Here is a 22,262-nt window from a genome sequence, read left to right as displayed (position 1 = left end):
CATTTCCTATGAGCCTCCGCGTGCACGGTGAAATTCTTGGACTGACGCAAGATGGACGAAAGAGAACACATTTGCCAAGAATGTTTTCATTCATCAAGAATGAAAGTCGGAGGTTGGAAGACGATCAGATAGGCTACTGTCGTGGTTCCGACCATAAACGATGCCAGCTACCAATCCTGCTGCGTTATTCCCATGACTCGCCGGGCAGCGTCCGGGAAACCGAAACTAAGAAATGCTGGGCGAGTCGACCAGTAGCCTACATAATAAAATCAAAATAACTATAAAGACAATACATTTATCTAAAATGGGCCCATTAACAAGTGTGTGTAACGTAGATTCATCCACATTATTATGAGACTCTTTTAGAACCAAAAGCAAACTCCTCCGGGTCTCTTTAAATCAAGTGTAAAACACAGTAAAAACAACACTGTTAGGCTCCTTATCCATGGAAATGTTGGTTTTGCACTTATGATTTCAGTTGTAACCCTCATTATTCTTCATATCGTTATAACCAGGTCGAAATCGACCCTAACAACACAATGTCATAATTTTAACCAGAGCATTTTAGAATTTTTTGAAAAAAAAAAAAAAAAGTTTTATTTTGTTAAATAGAAGTTCCTGACAAAGTCAAAAAGCCTTGATGCAATAAACAAATGTACATGGTAGCCTACTTTTATGTATAATTTAAAGCTTAAAAATGGGTCAGTGGTGACCCGAACACAGGAGGAAGGTTTAAGGGACAGTAGCATTTTTTTTGAAGTGGGGTTGTATGATCTACAAATAGCCCCTAAATACTTTAATTGCAGTAGCAGACTCTCTGCACTCCTCCCGTTAGCAACGCCAGCCCATAATAGCCCTGCCCAGAGATTTACAACATACATTGTTGTGAATGGACCCAAAGAAACAGCCTATTTTCGCGGCCTAAAAGAGGTTTTACGGAAAAACGCTTACTTCTGCTTTAAGGAGGATCCCTCATGAATCTTCAAATTTCAGAAGTTCTTTATGAACAAAATAAGTTTCATGACCACACATACATACAAAAAAATACCCAAAACAGGTGCTGTTGCATATCGGTACTGGTTTAAATGTGAAAGGTTTCCATCCCTGACTCCTGCTGACTCGTTTTTTTGAGTCAAGCTCCCTGGGAGAGTTTTACTTTGGTGTCGTTGTTGTCGTCGTGTGTTTTCTCTCCTCCTTCCCGCTGTGCCGCTGAGTCAGTATTGAGAAGGAGGCTTTGAGGAAGACACGTATTGGCATATGGTTAGGGATGGTTTAATTTAATTTGTGTGGTATCTTACAGGTCCCCCGGTTACAACTGTCGGGGAGTTAATTGGTGTCGCTCGCTCCTCTGAGGACAGCAGAAGGCAAACGGAGGCTGGCGCTCACACACACCTCCTTTTTGGGTTGTTGTTGTTGTTGTTTTATTAAGCACAGAAGTGTATTGTCTCTTCATTCATCAAATGTGTCAGATCATCCAAATGAGATTCTCCTCGTTACCTGTGTACGACGGTAGAGACGTCGGCCAGATCGTCCCGCCAGAATCCTGTTTACCTTTTCATTTTTTTTGACTCATCTCCACTTTCTCCTCATTTCATTTGAAAGTGAAACGTCAGAGTCAAAAAAAAGAAAGAAAAAAAAAAAGAGCGAGCGTGCACAGATGTCGGTTATTCAGCGCCTGGCGACCAGAAGTAAAAGATGGCAGAGACTCCTTCATCACAGCGCGAAGCCGCTTTGAACGAGGCGGCGGCCGAGGCCAGAGCTCAACGCCAGAGCAGTTAGAGGAGGAAGGAGGAGGAGGACGAGGAGGACGAGGAGCTGATCCAAGGCGGCGCTAATGACACGCTGAGGCCGGCCAAGAGACGAGACTGATCTGATCAACACATGTAAAGGAAAATATGAGGAAGAGGAAGACGATGAATTAATGAAAACACCTCCCAATATGTCCGTGCTGGACCAACATACAGGATTCAGCCTTAAAGGAATAGTATCATTTTTTTTTAAGTGGGGTTGTATGATCTACAAATAGCCCCTAAGTACTTTAATTGCAGTAGAAGACTCTCTGGACACCTCCCGTTAGCAACGCCAGCCCATAATAGCCCTGCCCAGAGATTTATAACATACATTGTTGTGAATGGACCCAAAGAAACGGCCTATTTTCACGGCCTAAAAGAGGTTTTACCTGAAAAAAAATACACAGTTCCATTGTTCGCTATAATATAATTTTTTCCAGCCCTTCAAAGTGCAGGAAAAACGCAGTTTTTATTTGGACCTAACCAACTCACGTATCCCTCCGCCCAGGGTTAGCGCCCACCGATCAGCAGTTGGTTAGGTCCAAATAAAAACTGTGTTTTTCCTGCACTTTGAAGGGCTGGAAAAAATTATATTATAGCGAACAATGGAACTGTGTATTTTTTTTTTCAGGTAAAACCTCTTTTAGGCCACGAAAATAGGCCGTTTCTTTGGGTCCATTCACAACAATGTATGTTGTAAATCTCTGGGCAGGGCTATGGGCTGGCGTTGCTAACGGGAGGAGTGTAGAGAGTCTTCTACTGCAATTAAAGTACTTAGGGGCTATTTGTAGATCATACAACCCCACTTTTAAAAAAAATGCTACTATCCCTTTAAATGTAATTAAGCTACAGAGCTGCAATAAAATAATTCATCAATTGCTGCTGAAAAGAAACAAATAAGAAAATCCAGAGACGAGGCGATCAGAGGAAACTGATCCCTCTGATCAATATTTATTTATCAGCTGAGTCGGTGTCACGTGGAAACTGTCGCTCATTCTCATGAACATGATCTCTCACTGTCTGTGGTGAAGTTATCCAATCAGATTCAAGGAAAAACTGATCCAAAGGTCAAGGTGACTTGATGAAATCAAAACCTATAATATCCCTTATAGTCTGTTACCGTATAATGAGTTTGAGCTGTTTAGATAGATAGATAGATAGATAGATAGATAGATAGATAGATAGATAGATAGATAGATAGATAGATAGATAGATAGATAGATAGATAGATAGATAGATAGATAGATAGATAAAGACCATGTCCACACGTACATGCAAACTGGCGAAACTGGATACGTTTCTCTGTGTTTAGGCCTCATCATCCATTTAAATGGTGTTTTTGGTCCTTAAAAATGCATATTTCCAAAAACGGTCGACTTACAACACAAAGCATGTCGGTAGTCATGGATATATTAGCAAGCAAAGATCAGTCCAGAAGTCACTTCTGTACTTCTATACTATGCTATGATTGGTCAATGCGTTTTTAAAAGCTGAAGTTTTATTTCTGCCTGCTGGCGTTAAAGCACTGCTATGTAAGTTTTTATTTTGTCTTTGCTTTGCTGCTGCTTACATATGGACAGAGATTTTTTTCAAATGCACCGGTGTGGATGCAATTTTTTTTGGAAACGGAGGAAATCATATTAATATTAATTTTAAACTAAATAAAAATTATAGAATTATTAATAGATAAGTAAGAAAGGGTATAGGGTCATATAAGTTTTACTTCTACCTGCTCCTTTTTGGACACTACTCTATATTGTTTGTATTTTTGGGTTTTTGAATTTTATTTTTTAAGGTTTGAAGTAAATAAATTCATTCATTCAAAAAACTCAGTTTGGAAAAATACCCAGGTACGTGTGGACTACCTTCATGTTGTCAAAGTGAGCTATTACTAAAACAATTTCACATAAATTCACTGTTGGACGCGACCAGTCGTGGCCTTGAGGAAAAACATTTACTTTGAGTTTTTATTAACATGACACGGTTTCAACAAACCGTCTGAAAATGGTTCTGACCTGATGGATCTTCACTGTGTTGGTTTTGAGTTTCATTAAGGAAAAAAAATAATAATAAAGTAAAAAAAATAAATAAAACAACCCCCCTCTCTTCTCTTCTCTTCTCTTCTCTTCTCTTCTCTTCTCTTCTCTTCTCTTCTCTTTCTTTGCCAGCTCTGATCAGCCGGAGCCAGCGATGTGACGGACAGACAGACGGACGGCTGGTGGCGAGGCCCGGACGCTGGCAGCTGCATCAACATGCAGAACGGCATTCTGGGAAGACAGCGGGAAAAGAGAGGGGAGGCTTCAAATGGAAAGTGGCAGCTGTGTGTGTGTGTGTGTGTCAACCGGAGGTCAAAGGTCATCTACTCCTTCAGAGCTTCTCCCTCAGAGCTGAACCCCGAGCAGCGAGCACACAACAACAACGACAACACAACTGCACAGGGACACGTCTCCTCTTCTTCCTCTTCTACTCTTCATCCTTTTTCATTTTTCATCCCCCTCTCCTCCTCATGGCGCTCCCGTCCCGGCGGGGTTGAGATGACTTCCTGTCCTTCCGGCTCTGCCTGCAGCTCATCCAGCTCCTCTACTGTCGCTCGCCGGCGTCGCTACATGTTTAATGCGGCTACACGAGTTGTGCATTAAAGCGTGCGGCGGCGTGCTGTGACACCGCCGCACCTCGGAGGAGAGGACGCTCACATGTCACTGTTTGTCTCGACATCTGAAGCTGCTGACACAGAAACTATGGGGTGTGTGTGTGTGTGAGCTGTCCTTTTTTTTTTAATCTCTAGAGGTGAAAGACACGAGAAGAGTAGAGAAGACGACACAAGGTAATGTTGACGACTGGTGGGACCAAGTTGGACCGGGCCTTTCTGTGTTTTCTTAAAGGGATAGTTCAACATTTTGGCAAATTGGCCCATTGCCATAATCCCTATAGTCATAGCAGTAGGTTCGTTACCTTTAATTGTCGGTGCAAGCTGTTTTTAGAACGGCGGAGCAGAGCCGTGAGCTGCTCAGAGCTACGCTACGGAGGCTCATGGGATTTCTTGGTTTCCCTCAAAACTCATCAAACTCATCAAATACACAATCCAACAATTCATTCACCACGCTATGAGATAATAACAGAACGTTACCAGACAGAGTTGTTTTGGAGGGAAATACAGAGACTGCTTGATGAAAAACTGTCCCAAGGCAACGCACATCAGCGGTTTTGCATGAATTTCCCTCTAAAACAACTTTGTCTGGTAACGTTCTGTTATTATCTCATAGCGTGGTGAATGTGCAGCTCACAACTTGTCCACCAGAGCGTTGTGGAGTTGTTGGATTGTGTATTTGATGAGTGTGATGAGAGAAACCAAGAAATCCCATGAGCCTCTGTAGCGTAGCTCTGAGCAGCTCACGGCTCTGCTCCGCCGTTCTAAAAATAGCTTGCACCGACAATTAAAGGTAACAAACCTATAGGGATTATGGTAATGGACCAATTTGCCAAAATGTTGCAGTGAGTTGAGCCCTCAGGACCACCATAACAGTTTACCTGTACTATGTCTCTCTTTTATAACAGCAGTTCTCCATGTCTCTCCATTGAAGGTGTCACTGGGTTCACCACCGGTCCTCATACAGGTCCATCCTGTATTTCATGATAAAATGCTGTAAGTAGCATAAATAATTGTCTCCTTCACAATACAGTAAAAGCTTCAACCTAACAGTCTGTTGAAGCAGCTCTGTTCTCAGCTGACTGACTCTCCAGGTCGTCTCCAGTGGTAACTGAGCAGTGAGTCAGTCAGTCTGTTGTCTTGTGTATTTATAGACATAAACAATGTTTATTTTTTGGTTCGGTCAAATCGAGTCAAATCCAGTTTTATTTATAACAAATCATCAGTGCAGAGACGATGTGACAATGAAAACAGCAGCAAACGAACAAACAAACCTCCAGTTTTCTTTCAGATTTAAAGTGCTGTCATTCTCTCTGCTCCACTTAACAACATAAACATGTTGTGTTCTTTATGGAGGTGAATTATCTACTTTGTCGAGAGTTTAACCTGAATGAGCTTCAGTTTGCAGGCAGCTGAATGTCCCCTCTCAGCTCCTGTACACTGTAAAAACTCAAAATCTTACCACAATAGTCTTATTTCTTGTCAAAATGTCATTTCTAGTCAAAACTAATCTCATTCTACTTAAAATAAGACTCATCACATTAAAAAGTAGCTTGTTTTTAGACACTTTTTTACTTTTTTCAAGCATATTTTCACTTGCAATAAGAAAAAATCTAATAGTGGGGTAAGTCTTTCTTTCTTATTACAAGCACAACATTCACTGGCAGATGTTTCTACCTTTTTTATAGTATTAAGTAAAAATTTGTTTGAAACAAGTAAAACTGTAAAAAAAAAAAGTAAATTTTTAGGTGATGAGTTTCATTTTAAATGGAAAGAGATTCGTTTTGACTAGAAATTAGACATTTTGACAATAAATAAGACAAATATTATTGTAAATATTTTGAGTTTTTGCAGTGTAGCTTCTCCTTAGTGTTTAAATGCAGTGTTATATAAATGTGATGATCTAAACAGGAGGTTAATAAAGACACAGAATGAGTTCATCACATCTCTGCATCATCTCTGTATCAGTCTCTGGTTCTCCAGCAGAATTTAATCCAGCTGAGATTCATATATGAGCGTTCGCTGTGGCTGCGTTTTCTTTACATTTAATGTTCATATAATGTAAGAGGAGCACTCACATCCAGACTGTGAATCCTCCTCAGTCTTTTTCCCTCTGACTGTCCGGCCCTCGGCTCGGCTCGGCTCAGCTCCCCGTCCTCAGCGGCGCCGATGATGATGAAGTGGAGCAGTGATAATTTTGCTGTCAGTGTTATAAACAGGGTCGGCTGCGTCTGACCCGTGGCTCAACGCGCCGGCCATGAATCAGCCGCGCCCGGCCGGCGTAAACACTTTGGGCCATAAATAACTATAATTAAAAAAATACTGGTTATTGCATAAATTAGGTAATCAATTAGGCCGCATTTGGTATTCATGCACTGCAGTTTGACTTATTACGCCAGGAATACACTGGGAACGGCCGCGAAGCGATACGTAAGCGGGGCGGAGCGGAGTTTTTTAACTGCTACACCAGGCACGGACGCGACGCGTCGCGGCTTCACTGTTTGTTGTTGCAGCTGTCAGCTTCACCTTGTCAAGCTGCAGTAAATGAGTGCACTTTATGCATCTCAACACATTTTCACATCCCTCCTGTTAAAATGGATTGACAGTACCTTTTTCACAGGTAATTTGCTGACTATGTAGGGTTTGCAAGTGCAGACTATATTAAATGGTATCAATTAACACGGTCATGGATCCACAATGTAAAAAAACAAACCCCATAATGTTGCACTGCTACTGGCTTTGCCTCTGGTACATGAGACATTTATTTTAATCACTTTTAAACGTAATATATTCGTTTTATACACAGTTCTCTGTAGTTTTCTACCTGTTGGAGGGCCGCGTAGCCACGCGACGAGGAAATAAAATAGACTCGGCGCGAAAAAGAAGAGAAACGCCGCGCGACGGCCGCTGCAGTGCGCGTCGCTCACATGGCCGGTGGAGGAGCTTCCATTGACTGAATGGGCGCGAGCTGCTGCGGGTGTCGCGCGACGTACGTTTCGCGTCGCGGCCGTTCCCAGTGTATTTCAGCCGTTAGACTCTCTGATGCTCCACTGTGGTTCACTGAGGTTTGGAAGACGGTATTTTTCTATATACGTGTGTGTGTGTGTGTGTGTGTGTGTGTGTGTGTGTGTGTGTTGCACAGAGAGAGAGTGATGATGCCTCTGCTTCCTGTTGCTGTAAACACACAAAAACTAATATCAACATCTTCACCAAACATCTGTTTCATTATTGAGTCCTGATATCTTAATTTCTTTAAAAAAAAGAAGAAAAAACTCAGCTAACAAGGTGAAATAATTAGTTTATTTCCATAGTGAACTTTGTTTCATCAGGATTTTTGTTTTATTCTTCAACAGTCGGAGCTGGAGACAGATAGTTTACATGTTAAGTATGACATTTATGATCATATTGAGGATGCTGCGTTCACATGCACACAGAGAAACATGTTTATTAATCTCCCTGTTTAACGTGATGAATCCTGGTTTCTCATCACTGCGTCTTATTATAGCGCCGGCGTCTGTGATGTTCAAGTTTGTACAACACAAAGTGCTGCAATTTTGAAATCTACTGTATATTATTTTCGTGTTTTGTGTTGTTAAACGCTGAGATCTCGTTGCAAATACGACTCATTCATCTTATATTTAGCAACATAAGAAGAGAGCAGCAGCGACAGGATCGTGTTAATGCAGTTTATAGATTCATATAGCGGAGGGAAAACTTTCATCAACTGTGTGACATGTGACAGGTGTGTTGTTTTCATTGCAGCTATCAGAAACGTTTTCAAGGTGTTTACAACTCAACTCAACTTTATTTATATAGCACTTTCAGAACAATGCAGAAATTGATGGAACGTGCTTTACAGCAAAACAAAGAATACAAAACAGCAAGAAAAAAGAAAGTAAATATAACAGAAAAATGATAATAGGACGAGAATCAAACCAGACAGTTAAAATCTGAGGAGAAAAAGTACATTTTGAGGAGACATTTAAAGGACTCGGGTGGAGAAGGCCAAGTCCAAGACGTGATAGAGAGGACTGAGAGACCCCAGAACACAGTGAGTTCCCAGTAATCAAGACGTGATAGAGATGATGGGATGGATAACTTTCTCCAGGTCAGCGGTACTGAGGAACGAGCAGAGTTTGGAGATCCATGAAACTCAGTTTTATTACTTCATCGATTTGTTTGTTGAATTTTAATCCAGAGTTTGAAAATAAAACCAAGGTTGTTTTTTTTTCATGTGGTTTGATAGAGGAGGGCGGCTAATTAACCAAGATGGGGAGAAATGCTGAGTTGTAGAAAACCAGGTTTCTCAAAACTGGTGCATCCTGGTTTCTGAAATCGGGATATGATGTTACGTGCACTAAGGCTGTTCGATTAATCGATTTAAAATCGTAATCGCGATTATTTGGCTAGGACGATGTTAAAAACGTGAAATCCTAAAAATTGATTTTTTACTCTAACTAGGGTAATTACGGTAAGTCCCCGTTCATGAATCTGGGCTGTGCTGAATTACCGTAATGACTGCTGCCTCCTTCCTCCCATCACGGATGGACGCATGTCGGCATTTTGCTAAGACCAGCGAGGATTTCGTTGCCAAAAAGACCAACGGGCCTTTTCCACTACACAGTTACAGCTCTGCTCTGCTCGGCTCGACTCGGCTCGACTCGGCCGTCATATCACAGCGGTGTGATACGACAAGGATTAGGTCTTCTAAGTTACAGCTGAGTTCTTCAGCGGGGGCGGGGTCGTCATATAACAGCGGCTACAGCCGTGTCATCTCGATTACGGACCGCGTGGTTTTCCACACAGCAGACATTTAACTCAGGTGACAGAATAACAACAGTTTGTCTGTGTGTTTTTAAAATTAGCGGTATTGATTCTCGTGACGGACGTATGGTCGGACGTCGCGCTCTGGCCAATCAGTGGAAGGCAGTCAGTTGACGTCATGTTTTTAGATAGATAGATAGATTGATTTTCTTTTTTTAAAATTAGACTCTAGGTCCATTTAAAAAGACACAAACAGCACACAAAATAGTTTGTCATTTAACAAAAAAATCGTTGTCGTAATCGGAAATCGATTTTTGAGAGAAGAAAATCAAGATTTTATTTTTGGACAAAATCGAACAAAAACAGGATACCAAATCCACACAAAGACACTGACTGACAATACACAGGGAGGAACAACTGGATTGTCTTTAAAAAAAATCTATTTGGAACATTTTGCTGATTCGATTATCTATTTTATTATTAGGGCCCGAGCCAGTGACAACGTCACAGGGAGGACCCTATTGTAATTCGACATGCACATTAGCCAACGTGCCAGCCGACGAGTAACAACAAGTAAGCAAGCAAGTAACCAAGTACTGCATAGACCTGGCGAAAAATATGCCAGATATTGTAATGTTTATTATTAGGGCCCGAGCGGCGACTGCTGTCGCCCAGCGAAAGCCCTATTGTTTCTGCTATGTTTATTATTATTCTTTCATTCTTTCATTCTTTTTCTCTCAAAAGGATCGCATTTTTGGAGGCTTCAACATGCCCCAAAACGCGTAAATTTTGGCATGCACATCAGGACTGGCGAAAAATTTGATATTTTAAAGTCGTTGGAAATGGGCGTGGCCAAATGGCTAAATAGCGCCCCCTAGAAAATTTGAAAACATCAGCCCCGCCTTTGTGTGTCACCTAGACGCATGAAATTTGGTGGGCTTATAGAACATGGCAAGACGCACAAAAAAGCCTCTTATGTCATGGTGAAATCACAACAGGAAGTCGGCCATTTTGATTTGAATTTTTGACCTGTTTGATCTATCTCCTCCTAGGGATTTTGTCCGATTGACTTCAAATTGGCTAGAGACCACCGAGATGCCACTCTGATCAAAAGTTGTGCTCCGCAGGTCTCTAGGTCAAAGGGCGTGGCTTCTGGGGCCTTGAGGATTTTGGCGACTTTTCGTTTGCTCGCCATTTCACCTTCGAACAGCTCTCACACCCACATACTTTATCTGATCAGCTTCAAACTTGCTGGACATGATGACGGCTCCGCCCTGAACGTCCCCATATATTAATTTCCTACGTCACTCATAGCGCCCCCCGGTGGTAACAGGAAGTGGCCAGGTTTTACCTTAACGTGTGCTGATGGCACATAGTTGACCCCATCAACTTCATTCCACTTCTAAAACATGCAGACTAAGGTGGTGAAGCTACATCATGAACGCTGTGAAGCTACGAGTAATGGCGTCCGTGTGGGGGCGTGGCTACGATTCCTCGCCATGAACATACGTTTGGCTTTTTGATGGCTTTAATGAACTCGTATCAACATGAAAATTGGTACACAGGTCCAGGGTCACGACCTCAACGTCTCCATATGCTCATAGGCGATCTCACTCATGTTGCCCCCTAGTGGAAACAGGAAGTGGCATATTTTACATCAACATTGTCCGATATCCACGAAACTTCACATGTGTGATGAGGGGCTGACCCTGAACACACCTGCACGCATCCCATTACTGCCCCCTAGTGGACGAACCATTAACTGCTCATAACTCCCTCATGCTTTGTCCGATTCACTCCAAACTTCACATGAGTGATGAGGGGCCGACCCTGAACGCACCCGCCCACAACTGCTTAGCGCCACCTGGTGGATGAACAAAACATTGCAGCCCAGGCATGCCTCAGGCCCTGCGGTCGCATGGGTGAGCGAGGGCCCGTCATCGCCGCTTGCGGCTTTAATTAGGGCCCGAGCCAGTGACAAAGTCACGGGGAGGACCCTATTGTAATTCGACATGCACATTAGTCAACGTGCCAGCCGACGAGTAACAACAAGTAAGCAAGCAAGTAATCAAGTACTGCACTGACCTGGCGCAAAATTCCCCGAAATGCAAATGTTTTTTATTATTAGGGCCCGAGCCTGTGTCAACGACCCAGGGAGGTCCCTATTGTTATTCGACATGCACATTAGTCAACGTGCCAGCCGACGAGTAACAACAAGTAAGCAAGCAAGTAATCAAGTACTCCACTGACCTGGCGCAAAATTCCCCGAAATGCAAATGTTTATTATTATTATTATTATTATTATTCCCCGCAAAGAATCGCAAAAACGACCCCTTTGCCATGCACGAAAACTCACCAAACTTTGTAGCCTCGTGGGGCTTCGCGAAAAATTTGATATTTTGGCAGCGTCGCATTTGGGCGGGGCCAAATGGCTAAATAGCGCCCCCTACAATTTTCCCAAAAACCCATAGGGAAAAAAATGACGTTAACGAAAGCGGACCAAAATCGCCACACATGTTCATCAATGCGAGATGAACACAAAATCCTCCTATAGCGAAGCCCGAAACCCAACAGGAAGTCGGCCATTTTGCTTCAAAGTTTGTAAACGCAAAACGAACTCCTCCTAGGGATTACGTCCGATCGGCTCCAAATTGGGTTCAGAACATCGTCAGACCTAGCTGAGCTTATCTTGTGCTCCGCAGGTCTGTAGCTCAAAGGGGTTGGCCTCTGGCGTGCCCCGAAGTTTGGCGACTGTTTCGGTGCTCGCCATGTAAGTACGAATTGCTCTCATGCCCACATACTTGATCGTAGACGCTTCAAACTTGGTGCAAAAATCTATGGCGAGACCCTGAACGATCCGACATATTATTTGCCTTCGTCGCTCATAGCGCCCCCCGGTGGTAACAGGAAACGTACAAAAATTCGTTAAAAATACATAGTTGACGAAATCGACTTCGTTACACTTCTAATACATGGAAACCCGGATGGTGAAGCTACATCATTGACGCTTTGACCCTACGAGCAACGGCGTCCGTGTGCCGCCGCGGCGAATGTGTATCTTCCCAATTTAAATTACGTTTGCCAATCACGCGCACATACTTCGTCGTAGCCACTCGAAATTCAAAGGACATGACGTTGGCTCCTCCCTGAACGTTTTGATGTATCGACTTCCTGCCTGGCTCATAGCGCCCCCCGGTGGTAACAGGAAGTACGCAAAAATTCATTAAAAATCCATACTTCACCCGATCAACTTCATTCCACTTCTAATACATGCACAACCAGTTGCTGAAGCTACATTATGAACGCTGTGAAGATACGACGAACGGCGTCCGTGTGCCGCCGCGGCGACTGACGATTTTTTATCGTACAATTACGTTTGCCTTTTTAGTGGCTTTAACGAAGTCGTGTCCTCACGAAATTTCATCCACAGGTCAAGAATGGCGAGCTCTTTCAGCTGATAGAGTCGTTTCCCATGGGCGTGGCAAAATGCCTCAATAGCGCCCCCTTGAAGTTTTTCCGAAATTCTCCATAGACAAATTTTGCTTACTTTGTCGTACACATACGAAACTCGACACACACGTGTATCATATCCAAACATACCAAAAATTGAATTGGAGCCACGCCCTAAACCCAACAGGAAGTCGGCCATTTTGGTTAGCATTTCTTTGACGCAAAACGAACTCCTCCGAGGGAGTTCGCCCGATTGACTTCAAATTGGGTCGAGAACATCTCCAGACCAAGCTGATTACGGCTTGTGCTCCGCAGGTCTGTAGGTCAAAGGGCGTGGCTGCTAGCGCACGGCCAAGTTGCCTAATTCAGCTAAAAAGGTTTAAATGCTATCGCGCCCACAGATTTCATCGCAGCAGCTTCAAACTTGGTGCACATGATGAGGGCGTGACCCTGAACGATCCGACATATAATTTTACTACGTCACTCATAGCGCCCCCTGGTGGTAACAGGAAGTGCGCTAAAATTCATTAAAAATACATCGTTGACCCCATCAACTTCATTCCACTTCTAAAACATGCCGAACAAGTTGGTGAAGGTATTTCATGAACGCTATGGCGCTATGGCTAATGGCCCCCTTGTGGAGGCGACAGGAATAGCGCTCCATCGTGAACTGCCACCTCCCACGGATTTTGCCCGATTGACTTCATATTCGCTACAGATCATCAGGAGACCAAGCTGGTCAAACCCTATTAAAAGCTTTTCTCTACGTCAAACGTCATGGCTGCTAGGGGGCGACAAAGTTGGCCAACTGCTCGTTTAGTCGCCATGCTATTACGTTTGCCTTCCACGCCCACATACTTGATCGTAGTCACTTCAAAATTTCAGTACATGATCAGAGGCCCGCCCTCTACGCCTCCATTTGATCGTACGCTAGCTCGCTCAAGACGCCCCCTTGTGGACACAGGAAATGTCGTGTTTTGCATCGACATTGTCCGATCAGCTCGAAACTTCACATGTGTGATGAGGTCACGACCCCAAACACAACGGCCCACATCCCGTTACCGCCCCCTGGTGGACGAACCGTAAACCTGCCGTAACTCCATCGTACGTTGTCCGATTTGCTCGAAACTTCACGTGTTCGACAAGGGGACCGCCCTCGACGCAGCCGCCCACGTCCGGTTGCGCGCGGGGGTTTCGAAGAGCGGCCCGGGGGTAGCGGAGACGCCGAGTGGCGTGGAACGAGGGCCCGTCATAGCCGCTTGCGGCTTTAATTATTATTATTATTCTTCCGAACATGTTTTCGCCGATAAGACCCCTTTGCCGAAGCCAAAAACTCACGGAATTTGGCATACGCGTTCAGTCTGGCCAAAAATTTGATAATTTGAACACCTTCAGTGTGTGCTCAGCATAATGGCGCAACAGCGCCCCCTTGAAATTTTGAATTGATCAGCCCTTCCACACCGTTGTACCTACATGCTTGAAATTTGATGGGGTTATAGAACATGGGAAGACACACAAAAAAGCCTCTTGAAGCCACGCCCTAAACCCAACCGGAAGTCGGCCATTTTGGATTGAAATTTTGACGTTATTGGACGAACCCCTCCTACAGATTTCGTCCGATTGACTTCAAATTGGCTATGGACCATCGAGACGCCATGCTGATCTTATCTTGTGAACTACATGTCTGTAGGTCAAAGGGCGTGGCTGCTATGATGCGACACATTTTGGCGACTGTTCGTGTTCGGCGCCGTTTCACTTCGAACGGCTCTCACGCCGACATACTTGATCGTAGCCGCTTCAAACATGGTGGACATGATGATGGGTCCTTCCTGAACAATTTGACGTATTAACTTCCCACGTTACTCATAGCGCCCCCCGGTGGTAACAGGAAGTAAACAGTAATTACGCTAACATGAATTAATCGTAGGTAGTTCACCCCAGCAACTTCGTTCCACTTCTGATACGTGTGAAACAAGTCGGTGAAGCTACATTACGAACACTTTGAGGCTACGGCTAATGGCCCCCGTGTGGCGGCGGCAGGAATTGTCGTCCATCAGAAACGAACTCCTCCCAGGGGTTTCGCCCGATCGGCTTCATATTCGCTACACATCATCCTCAGACCGCCCTGATTACAGCTTGTGCTCTGCAGGTCGGTAGGTCAAAGGGCGTGGCCACTGTGGCCGCCGCCATTTCTGATGCCTCGCCATGCATACACGAGCTGCTCTATCTCCCACATACTTCGTCCAAACTGCTTCAAAATTTATGTACGTGATCAGACACCCGCCCTCTACACCTCTATTGCCTCGTATGCAAGCTCGCTCAAGTCGCCCCCTTGTGGACACAGGAAATGACATATTTTGCATCAACATTGTCCGATTTGCTCGAAACTTCACATGTGTGATGAGGTAACGACCCCGAACGCAACGGCACACATCCCGTTACTGCCCCCTGGTGGACGAACCGTAAACTTGCCGTAACTCCATCGTACATTGTCCGATTTGCTCGAAACTTCACGTATTTGATGAGGTAACGACCCCGAACACAACGGCCCACATCCCGTTACTGCCCCTGGTGGACGAACCGTAAACTTGCCGTAACTCCATCGTACATTGTCCGATTTCCTCGAAACTTCACATGTGTGATGAGGTGACGCCCCCGAACGCAACAGCCCACATCCCGTTACTGCCCCCTGGTGGACGAACCGTAAACTTGCCGTAACTCCATCGTACATTGTCCGATTTGCTCGAAACTTCACGTGTGTGATGAGGTGACGACCCCAAACGCAACGGCCCACATCCCGTTACTGCCTATGGTGGACGAACCGTAAACTTGCCGTTACTGCCCCCTGGTGGACGAACCGTAAACTTGCCGTAACTTCATCGTACGTTGTCCGATTTGCTCGAAACTTCACGTGTTCGATGAGGGGACCGCCCTCGACGCAGCTGCCCGCTACGGCTAATGGCCCCTCTGTGGCGGCGACAGGAATTGCGGTCCATCGAAAACGAACTCCTCCTAGGGGTTTCGCCCGATCAGCTTCATATTCGCTACACATCATCCTCAGACCGCCCTGATTACAGCTTGTGCTCTACAGGTTGGTAGGTCAAAGGGCGTGGCCACTGTTGCCGCCACCATTTCTGATGCCTCGCCATGAATACACAAGCTGCTCTATCTCCCATGTACTTCATCCGAACTGCTTCAAAATTTATGTACGTGATCAGAGGCCCGCCCTCTACACCTCCATTTGATCGTACGCAAGCTCGCTCAACTCGCCCCCTTGTTGACACAGGAAATGCCATATTTTACATCGACATTGTCCGATTTGCTCTAAACTTTACATGTGTGATGAGGTAACGACCCTGAATGCAACGGCCCACATCGCGTTACTGCCCCCTGGTGGACCAACCTTCATCTTACAAGTATGATGACATCACCTTTTATTGGCGATTTCTATCATTTCAGTGATTTATTGCTTCTCAACAGATTTGTTCAAACAGGCTGTAACCTTTGCCCAGGACTTACAAGATTTTATGGTGACACCAGCTTTGACCATATTGTACACATACTCAGTGATTTATATGTAGTCATACTGGGGAAAGTATTTGATTTTTATTGTAGTATTATAAGTATAACTGTAATGATAAATACTTTAATTTCATACCAGTGGCAGCTGGTGACGGAAAAAATAGGGGAGGACAGGAGTCACACTCTGATTTAAAAAGGAAAAACACAAACCATGAAAATCTGAAATTATTATTAACTAAGCCAAGTATTCCACTCAAATTACATACATATTTATACATAAGCTTTTACCAGAGCTGACATAGAAAAAAAAATCAACTTGTGTCTTTGTTTACCCTCCAGATGCCCAAGTCACGTATCTGCCACCCCCCCCCCCCTTCCTGCTCCCTGTTCTTCACACAGACTGCTGTCGCATTTGCCTGCAGGTGTTGCTGTTGAATCATTTCAAATGGATTAGGTTGACTTTCTTCCATAAAAGCAATCTTATAATAGCCTATATTATAAATTATTGGGTAATGGTTTATTTCAACCAGTTACTTTTTATTGAAAACATGTTGATCTTCCTCTTGCCTCTCACAAATAGAGGACCAACCACCCCTGACTCTATGGACCAGCCTCCACTGTTTCATAAATTGATTTGTTTGTATATTTGACCATTTCACTCTAACATTGGTGTGAAACTGATGACCGTCAGTCCTTTGCTAGGAAACATTAGTTGATTACACACCATTTTTTGGTATACCTCCAAGTGCCAACTAATGGACAAATAAAGCATCTTATTTTGCGGCTATTTCATTACTCCCAGCAGGTTGTTCTCTTCGTTTTACTTGGCTTGGTGCTTCAAGTCTTCATGGTTTTCTGCAAACATTATGGATATTGTTTTACTTCATCTCATACTTATATGTGGTGGTGTCTGTGTACACTACAGTTACTGTTGAATAATAGACTCATTAGAACCCAGTTGAGTAGATGCAGCTGTAGTTTATTATGGCAACAAAACATTAGTACACACAATACATGGCAAACTTAACATAAAAAGGGAAGAAGGTATTGAGTGTTTATAATTCAATTTTTATTTTTTAACTATTAGAGAGACACTCAACAGTTCTCACTTCAGCAACAGTGGGGAGGAAAAACATCCTTTTAACAGGAAAAAACCTCCAGCATAATTAAACTAGTGTGTTTTAGAGAGAGAGAGAGAGAGAGAGAGAGAGAGAGAGAGAGAGATCATATTCATACAATCAACTATTATAATACATTTTCATATATTAGCATCACTATCAAAAATTCAAAACTACATTTTAATACATTCATATGACACAGACTTAAATAACTCAAATACTACACATTACAATCATCATTCACAGTGTATATACAGAGATTAAATATACAACAACTACAGAATTCAACACAAACATATCCATATATGCTATATTTGTACACCTGGAAAGAAAACACAATACAAAAGATGGCTTGGCCACTGCTGTCCATATAGAAGACGCCTGAAGTAAAGGGCTGGAACCACCTGGAACACAGAACACACAGAGGGCCAGCAAGGAAACACAAATACATACACTAAACACAGATTAATACATGTTCATATAATTCATAAGTCAATGTATGTTAAATACTTTAGCATCACTGTATTATATAGTTATATACATTAGACATTTGAAATTACAACAACTAACAAATTCATATAAAATATATTACTATAGCTACATTACACATTTCATACTACATTACTCAACTAGGTCTTGCTGAAAGAACAGAGAATTCCTTCATGGTCACTAAAATAAATTGGCAACACTACTGCCTGTACATCATAAATTGATGTTTTGATGTACACATGGTCAATGAGTGTGCCTCTCTCTGTTGTCGGTTTTTTCACACATTGCACAAAACCATTCTCTCCCATAAAACGACAAACAGATGAAGATGGTGACACATCTTCTGATGAAGATGGGGAAATATTATCATTAAAGTCCCCTATAACGGCAATAGTTCTACTGAAGGAATCCAATTTCTCTAGCAACTTGCTGAGATTTGCTTTAAACAAAGGCATAGGATATAATGGCGGTCGATAAATCACAGCTAACACTATGTCACCATCACAGGCACAAACCAAACATTCCAGGTCCACGTCTGGTACCTGAAGTTCACACACTAAACTATTCCTACAGTACAGACCCACACCGCCATGTTGCTTCCCCTGGAAATCCACTAGCAGTGGATTATTGCTAGTGTACGACAAACTTCGGGGACGACTGTGGAAACTAAAACCATCTATCTGGACTGATTCTAGTAAAGAATGTGCAGACAGCCATGTTTCTGTCACAGCAATACAGTTAAGCTGCAAGTGCTGAGTACATGATGCTAAATCTGCAACATGTCCAGATAAACCCTGCACATTCATCAAAAACACAGAGAAAGCATTTGACTCCATGTTAGGCCGGGCTATGTTGTCACTTAAAAACTTTGGCATGCTTTGCAGTGCATGCTTTATTTTGACATTACAGAAAATGACCTTCTGTTCAAAATCTGTAATGATCAACCCTTTGAGAGTCCTGACACGACTCAAAGCTACATAGGCCTGTCCTGGAGCAAATATCCTCTCTAGGGAGACCACTGCCTTGTCAACAGTAAGTCCCTGTGTTTTGTGTGCAGTACACGCCCAGGCAAGTTTCAATGGAAATTGCCGGCGCATCCCGCCTTTCCCAGTGGCTCTTTCCTCTTCAGGCTTGATGCCTGTTGAGCCAGCTACCACTGGTGGGGTATGTGCACTGTTCTTCCTCCTCTGGGCACCAACATTATCATCATCAAACTTGACAAAAACAACCTGAGGAAACCTACTGTCAGGCTGATGAACTATATCAGTGACTGTGCCACATACCCCATTCACAAGCCCATCATTGATATCCACATTTTTTATCAACATCACACGAGCACCTTCACCTAAGTTTAACACCTGATCCAAACATGTGTTGGATGCTCTGCTGTGATGACCGCTCATCAATTCCAACTTGCCGGTTTTTTTGCTGTTCTCAAAGTCCTGGGCATGTATCTCTTCCCACTCAGTACATACATTAACCAGCTGGGAATGATTGTGCAGGTTAACTTGGTTATTTGTTGCATATATATGCAAAGCTGAGCTCTCTTCACCTGTTACACGCTGTTTCAACATATCAACATCCTTGTCCTCCAATGGTGTCTCTTTAGGACGAGTTCTGAGCCTGTTCAACATATCTGCAAATGCTTTTTCCTTCTGCCTTACAACCGTTGTCAACTCCACAACCTTAAATAAACTGGACCAAAGGTTCACAGTCACATCATCATTATACAACGATTTCCCTCTAACAGGAGGCAGCTGATAAAAGTCTCCAACAGCCAGCACACACACATTCCCAAACGGTGAAAAGTCACCTGTTTGTTTTATCTGCCTCAACCGTCCATGGATGTAAGCTAGAAGGTTGTGATCTACCATGGAAATCTCATCAATAATCACAATCTGCAGATCACCTAACTTAGCTCGCAATGAATTGAGCTTCTCTTCACCCAAAGGACTGTACGGCAAGCGCACATCCCTCCCAATGCTAAATGTGGTGTGTATCGTTGCTGCATTCAAATTGTATGCAGCAATGCCTGTTGGAGCACATAGTAACACACACGTGCTATCAGGATGACGGCTAACAGTAGACAAAAGTCTCCCTGCCTCATACTGAATAGCTCTGATTAAATGGCTCTTCCCTGTCCCAGCACCACCTGTAATAAACACATGAAGAGGCTCTGGCTTTTCCCCTCTGACCCTATCCAAGCACCACTGACGGACCTGATAAAAAACAGACAACTGTGTCTCATTTAGTGATCGAATCAATGTCAAGCCCTCGCTTCTGCTCATGACATTCCTCTTCTCTAAATGAGAAACCTGTTGCCTGGTAACAGCTAAATCTGGAATGTTTTCTGGCGGGTCATCCCCTAGCTGTGGATTGTCCTGAAGTTCCTGCACGCACTCTAACCGTTCCAGCTCCGCCTCTGGACACAGCTCAGCCCAGGCATCCTCAAAAACACCCTGATCATCTACCTGTTTCTGAGCATTCTCTATCTTATCTGCTTCTATCTCAAATCTACGTCTATTTACATCAACAACTGACCTCACACAATGCCTGGCCCCATCACTAAACCTGACATTACCATTCTCGTAAAAATCTTTAAAAGTTACATAGTTAGTGGGTTTAAGCTGGGAATCTGAACGATGTGGCAGGAACAACTGTAAGATGCTTTGGTGGAACAACTCTGGACTCTTGGTCTCAGAGAAGCGAGCATAGCGAACTACAGCTGGCTTTGTCCGAGTTCTCTTGGCTACAGAACCAAAATTCCCATTTAATTGAATTGCCCCTTTACATTTCTCATTTTTGGTGAGAACGCGATACTCAGACGCAAACAAAGCCAAACACATATCACTAAACACATCATCATTAGGCCTGTTCCTGTACCGATCATTTAAACTGGTCATCCACATGTCTTCATCGCTAAGATCACATGATGACGCAGATGATGCCTTATGTTTTAACACACTTAAAGGCAAACTCATTCTAACTGTACTTTCCCCTGTGGGAATGAACATGACCTTTCTGGAGCACTCTTTAAGATGCATATTAGTAAGCCTGTAAACAGCCTCCTGGGCAGACACATCTCTATGGTGCAGGTAAACACTGCCTAAATTCTTAAGAGCATCTTTTGCACTACGATTACCTTCTTTAGAGGCCTCCCTATGTGCATTGCCCAACATTAATCCCATTTCCCGCTCTGCCTTGGAAATATAGGAAATAATGTATACTACACAGGCATACGCGTCCACTACAAATTGGATATCTAAATTTGCATTCCAACATTTTAATAAAGACTTGTTGTAGTGGTTAATCCACGTTTCATCAACCTGTCTTTTCAAAACCACCTGAGTGCGCCGTTCAAGCACTCTTACACATTCCTCAAACGCCTCCTGAGTAATGTTCAAGGTCTGAAACAGCTGCTGCACACTATCAAAACTTCTGTTTTCATCTGACAAAGCCGTCTTAATGGATGTCAGAACCCTGTTGGCCCATTCTTTCTTTTTCTTTTTAAGTTCAGCTAAACGTGTAAGACATGGACACAATCTACCAGGATGAGCTGGGTCTACAGGACAAGTGCACGGTGGCACTGTTTCATCAGGGCGCCGGCTAATAAATGTCCTGGTAGACACGGGCCTTGGGAAATTGAAACGACACACAGTGTTTTTCTTTTTACATGTCTTGGCATGTCGTTTCGAATGTCGCTGAACAGTAGTAACAATGTCCAGCAACTCTTCATCTGATGATGGGAGTTCACATGTTACATATTTGTCAATGAACTGAACTACCTCCTCATCAGTGTTTCTGTCTATCAGCGGAGCGTTCTCTATCCAGAATAGACAATGGACATGAGGAGAACCTCTCTGCTGAAACTCCACCCTGTAAAAGTAATCTATAATCTTACCAATCGGTTGACATGGTGACATGAGCACGTTCCTGAGGAAACAATGCCATCTATAATCAAACATGCGAGCAGCTGTGACAGGATTGCGTCTCAACAAATCACACTTATCAGCCCACTCTAAATCTTCTACAGTGGCTGTTCGTCCTTCCTGCTTCAGAATAGTAGAGAGCAGATTGCCCCAACGCATATCTGCAGAACTAAATGAACAAAACCAGGTTGGAATGCCCAGCTGACGGACACAGGCCAGTAGGTCACGCTGGGCTCCCTGCCAGAAAGCTGGAGTGCCTCTAATAGGTCGAAGAAAACGATAACCATCATCATACTCCAGCATCTTCTTGAAATTCTCCTCATTATTCAGAATATCTGACACCTTATACGACCTCTCACCCCCTTTACTTTTACGTAATGCAATTGACACATTTGACACAACCTGTTCAACCTCTGACATATACTGAGCAAAAAATATGTACTCAAGATTATTTGCAAACCTGCCATCTGCATGTAAAATGCGATTATTAAAGTATCGTGACAAAGTCAAACGATACTGGCGATGCTCGTGGTAAGTGTTTCTGGCCCTTGGA

At 43.5% G+C, this 22,262-nt stretch overlaps 1 protein-coding gene across 1 annotated transcript in view; it reads right to left on the bottom strand.

The window, feature by feature from the left end:
* Positions 1 to 1,775: 1,775 nt before the first annotated feature.
* LOC310992854 (uncharacterized protein) overlaps positions 1,776 to 22,262 on the bottom strand; it is a gene marked incomplete at both ends in the record, with an annotated part of 104,985 nt that continues 84,498 nt past the window's right edge. Inside the window, one exon of the mRNA XM_083981081.1 lies at positions 1,776 to 1,870. Coding sequence (XP_083837207.1) covers positions 1,776 to 1,870 — 95 coding nt within the window. The remainder of the gene's footprint in view (positions 1,871 to 22,262) is intronic.

This window comes from Trachurus trachurus, assembly GCF_905171665.1.
Source record: "Trachurus trachurus genome assembly, chromosome: 10".
Taxonomy (NCBI): domain Eukaryota; kingdom Metazoa; phylum Chordata; class Actinopteri; order Carangiformes; family Carangidae; genus Trachurus; species Trachurus trachurus.
The sequence above is the reverse complement of the archived record's forward strand: the minus strand, read 5'-3'. Positions and strand labels throughout refer to the sequence as shown.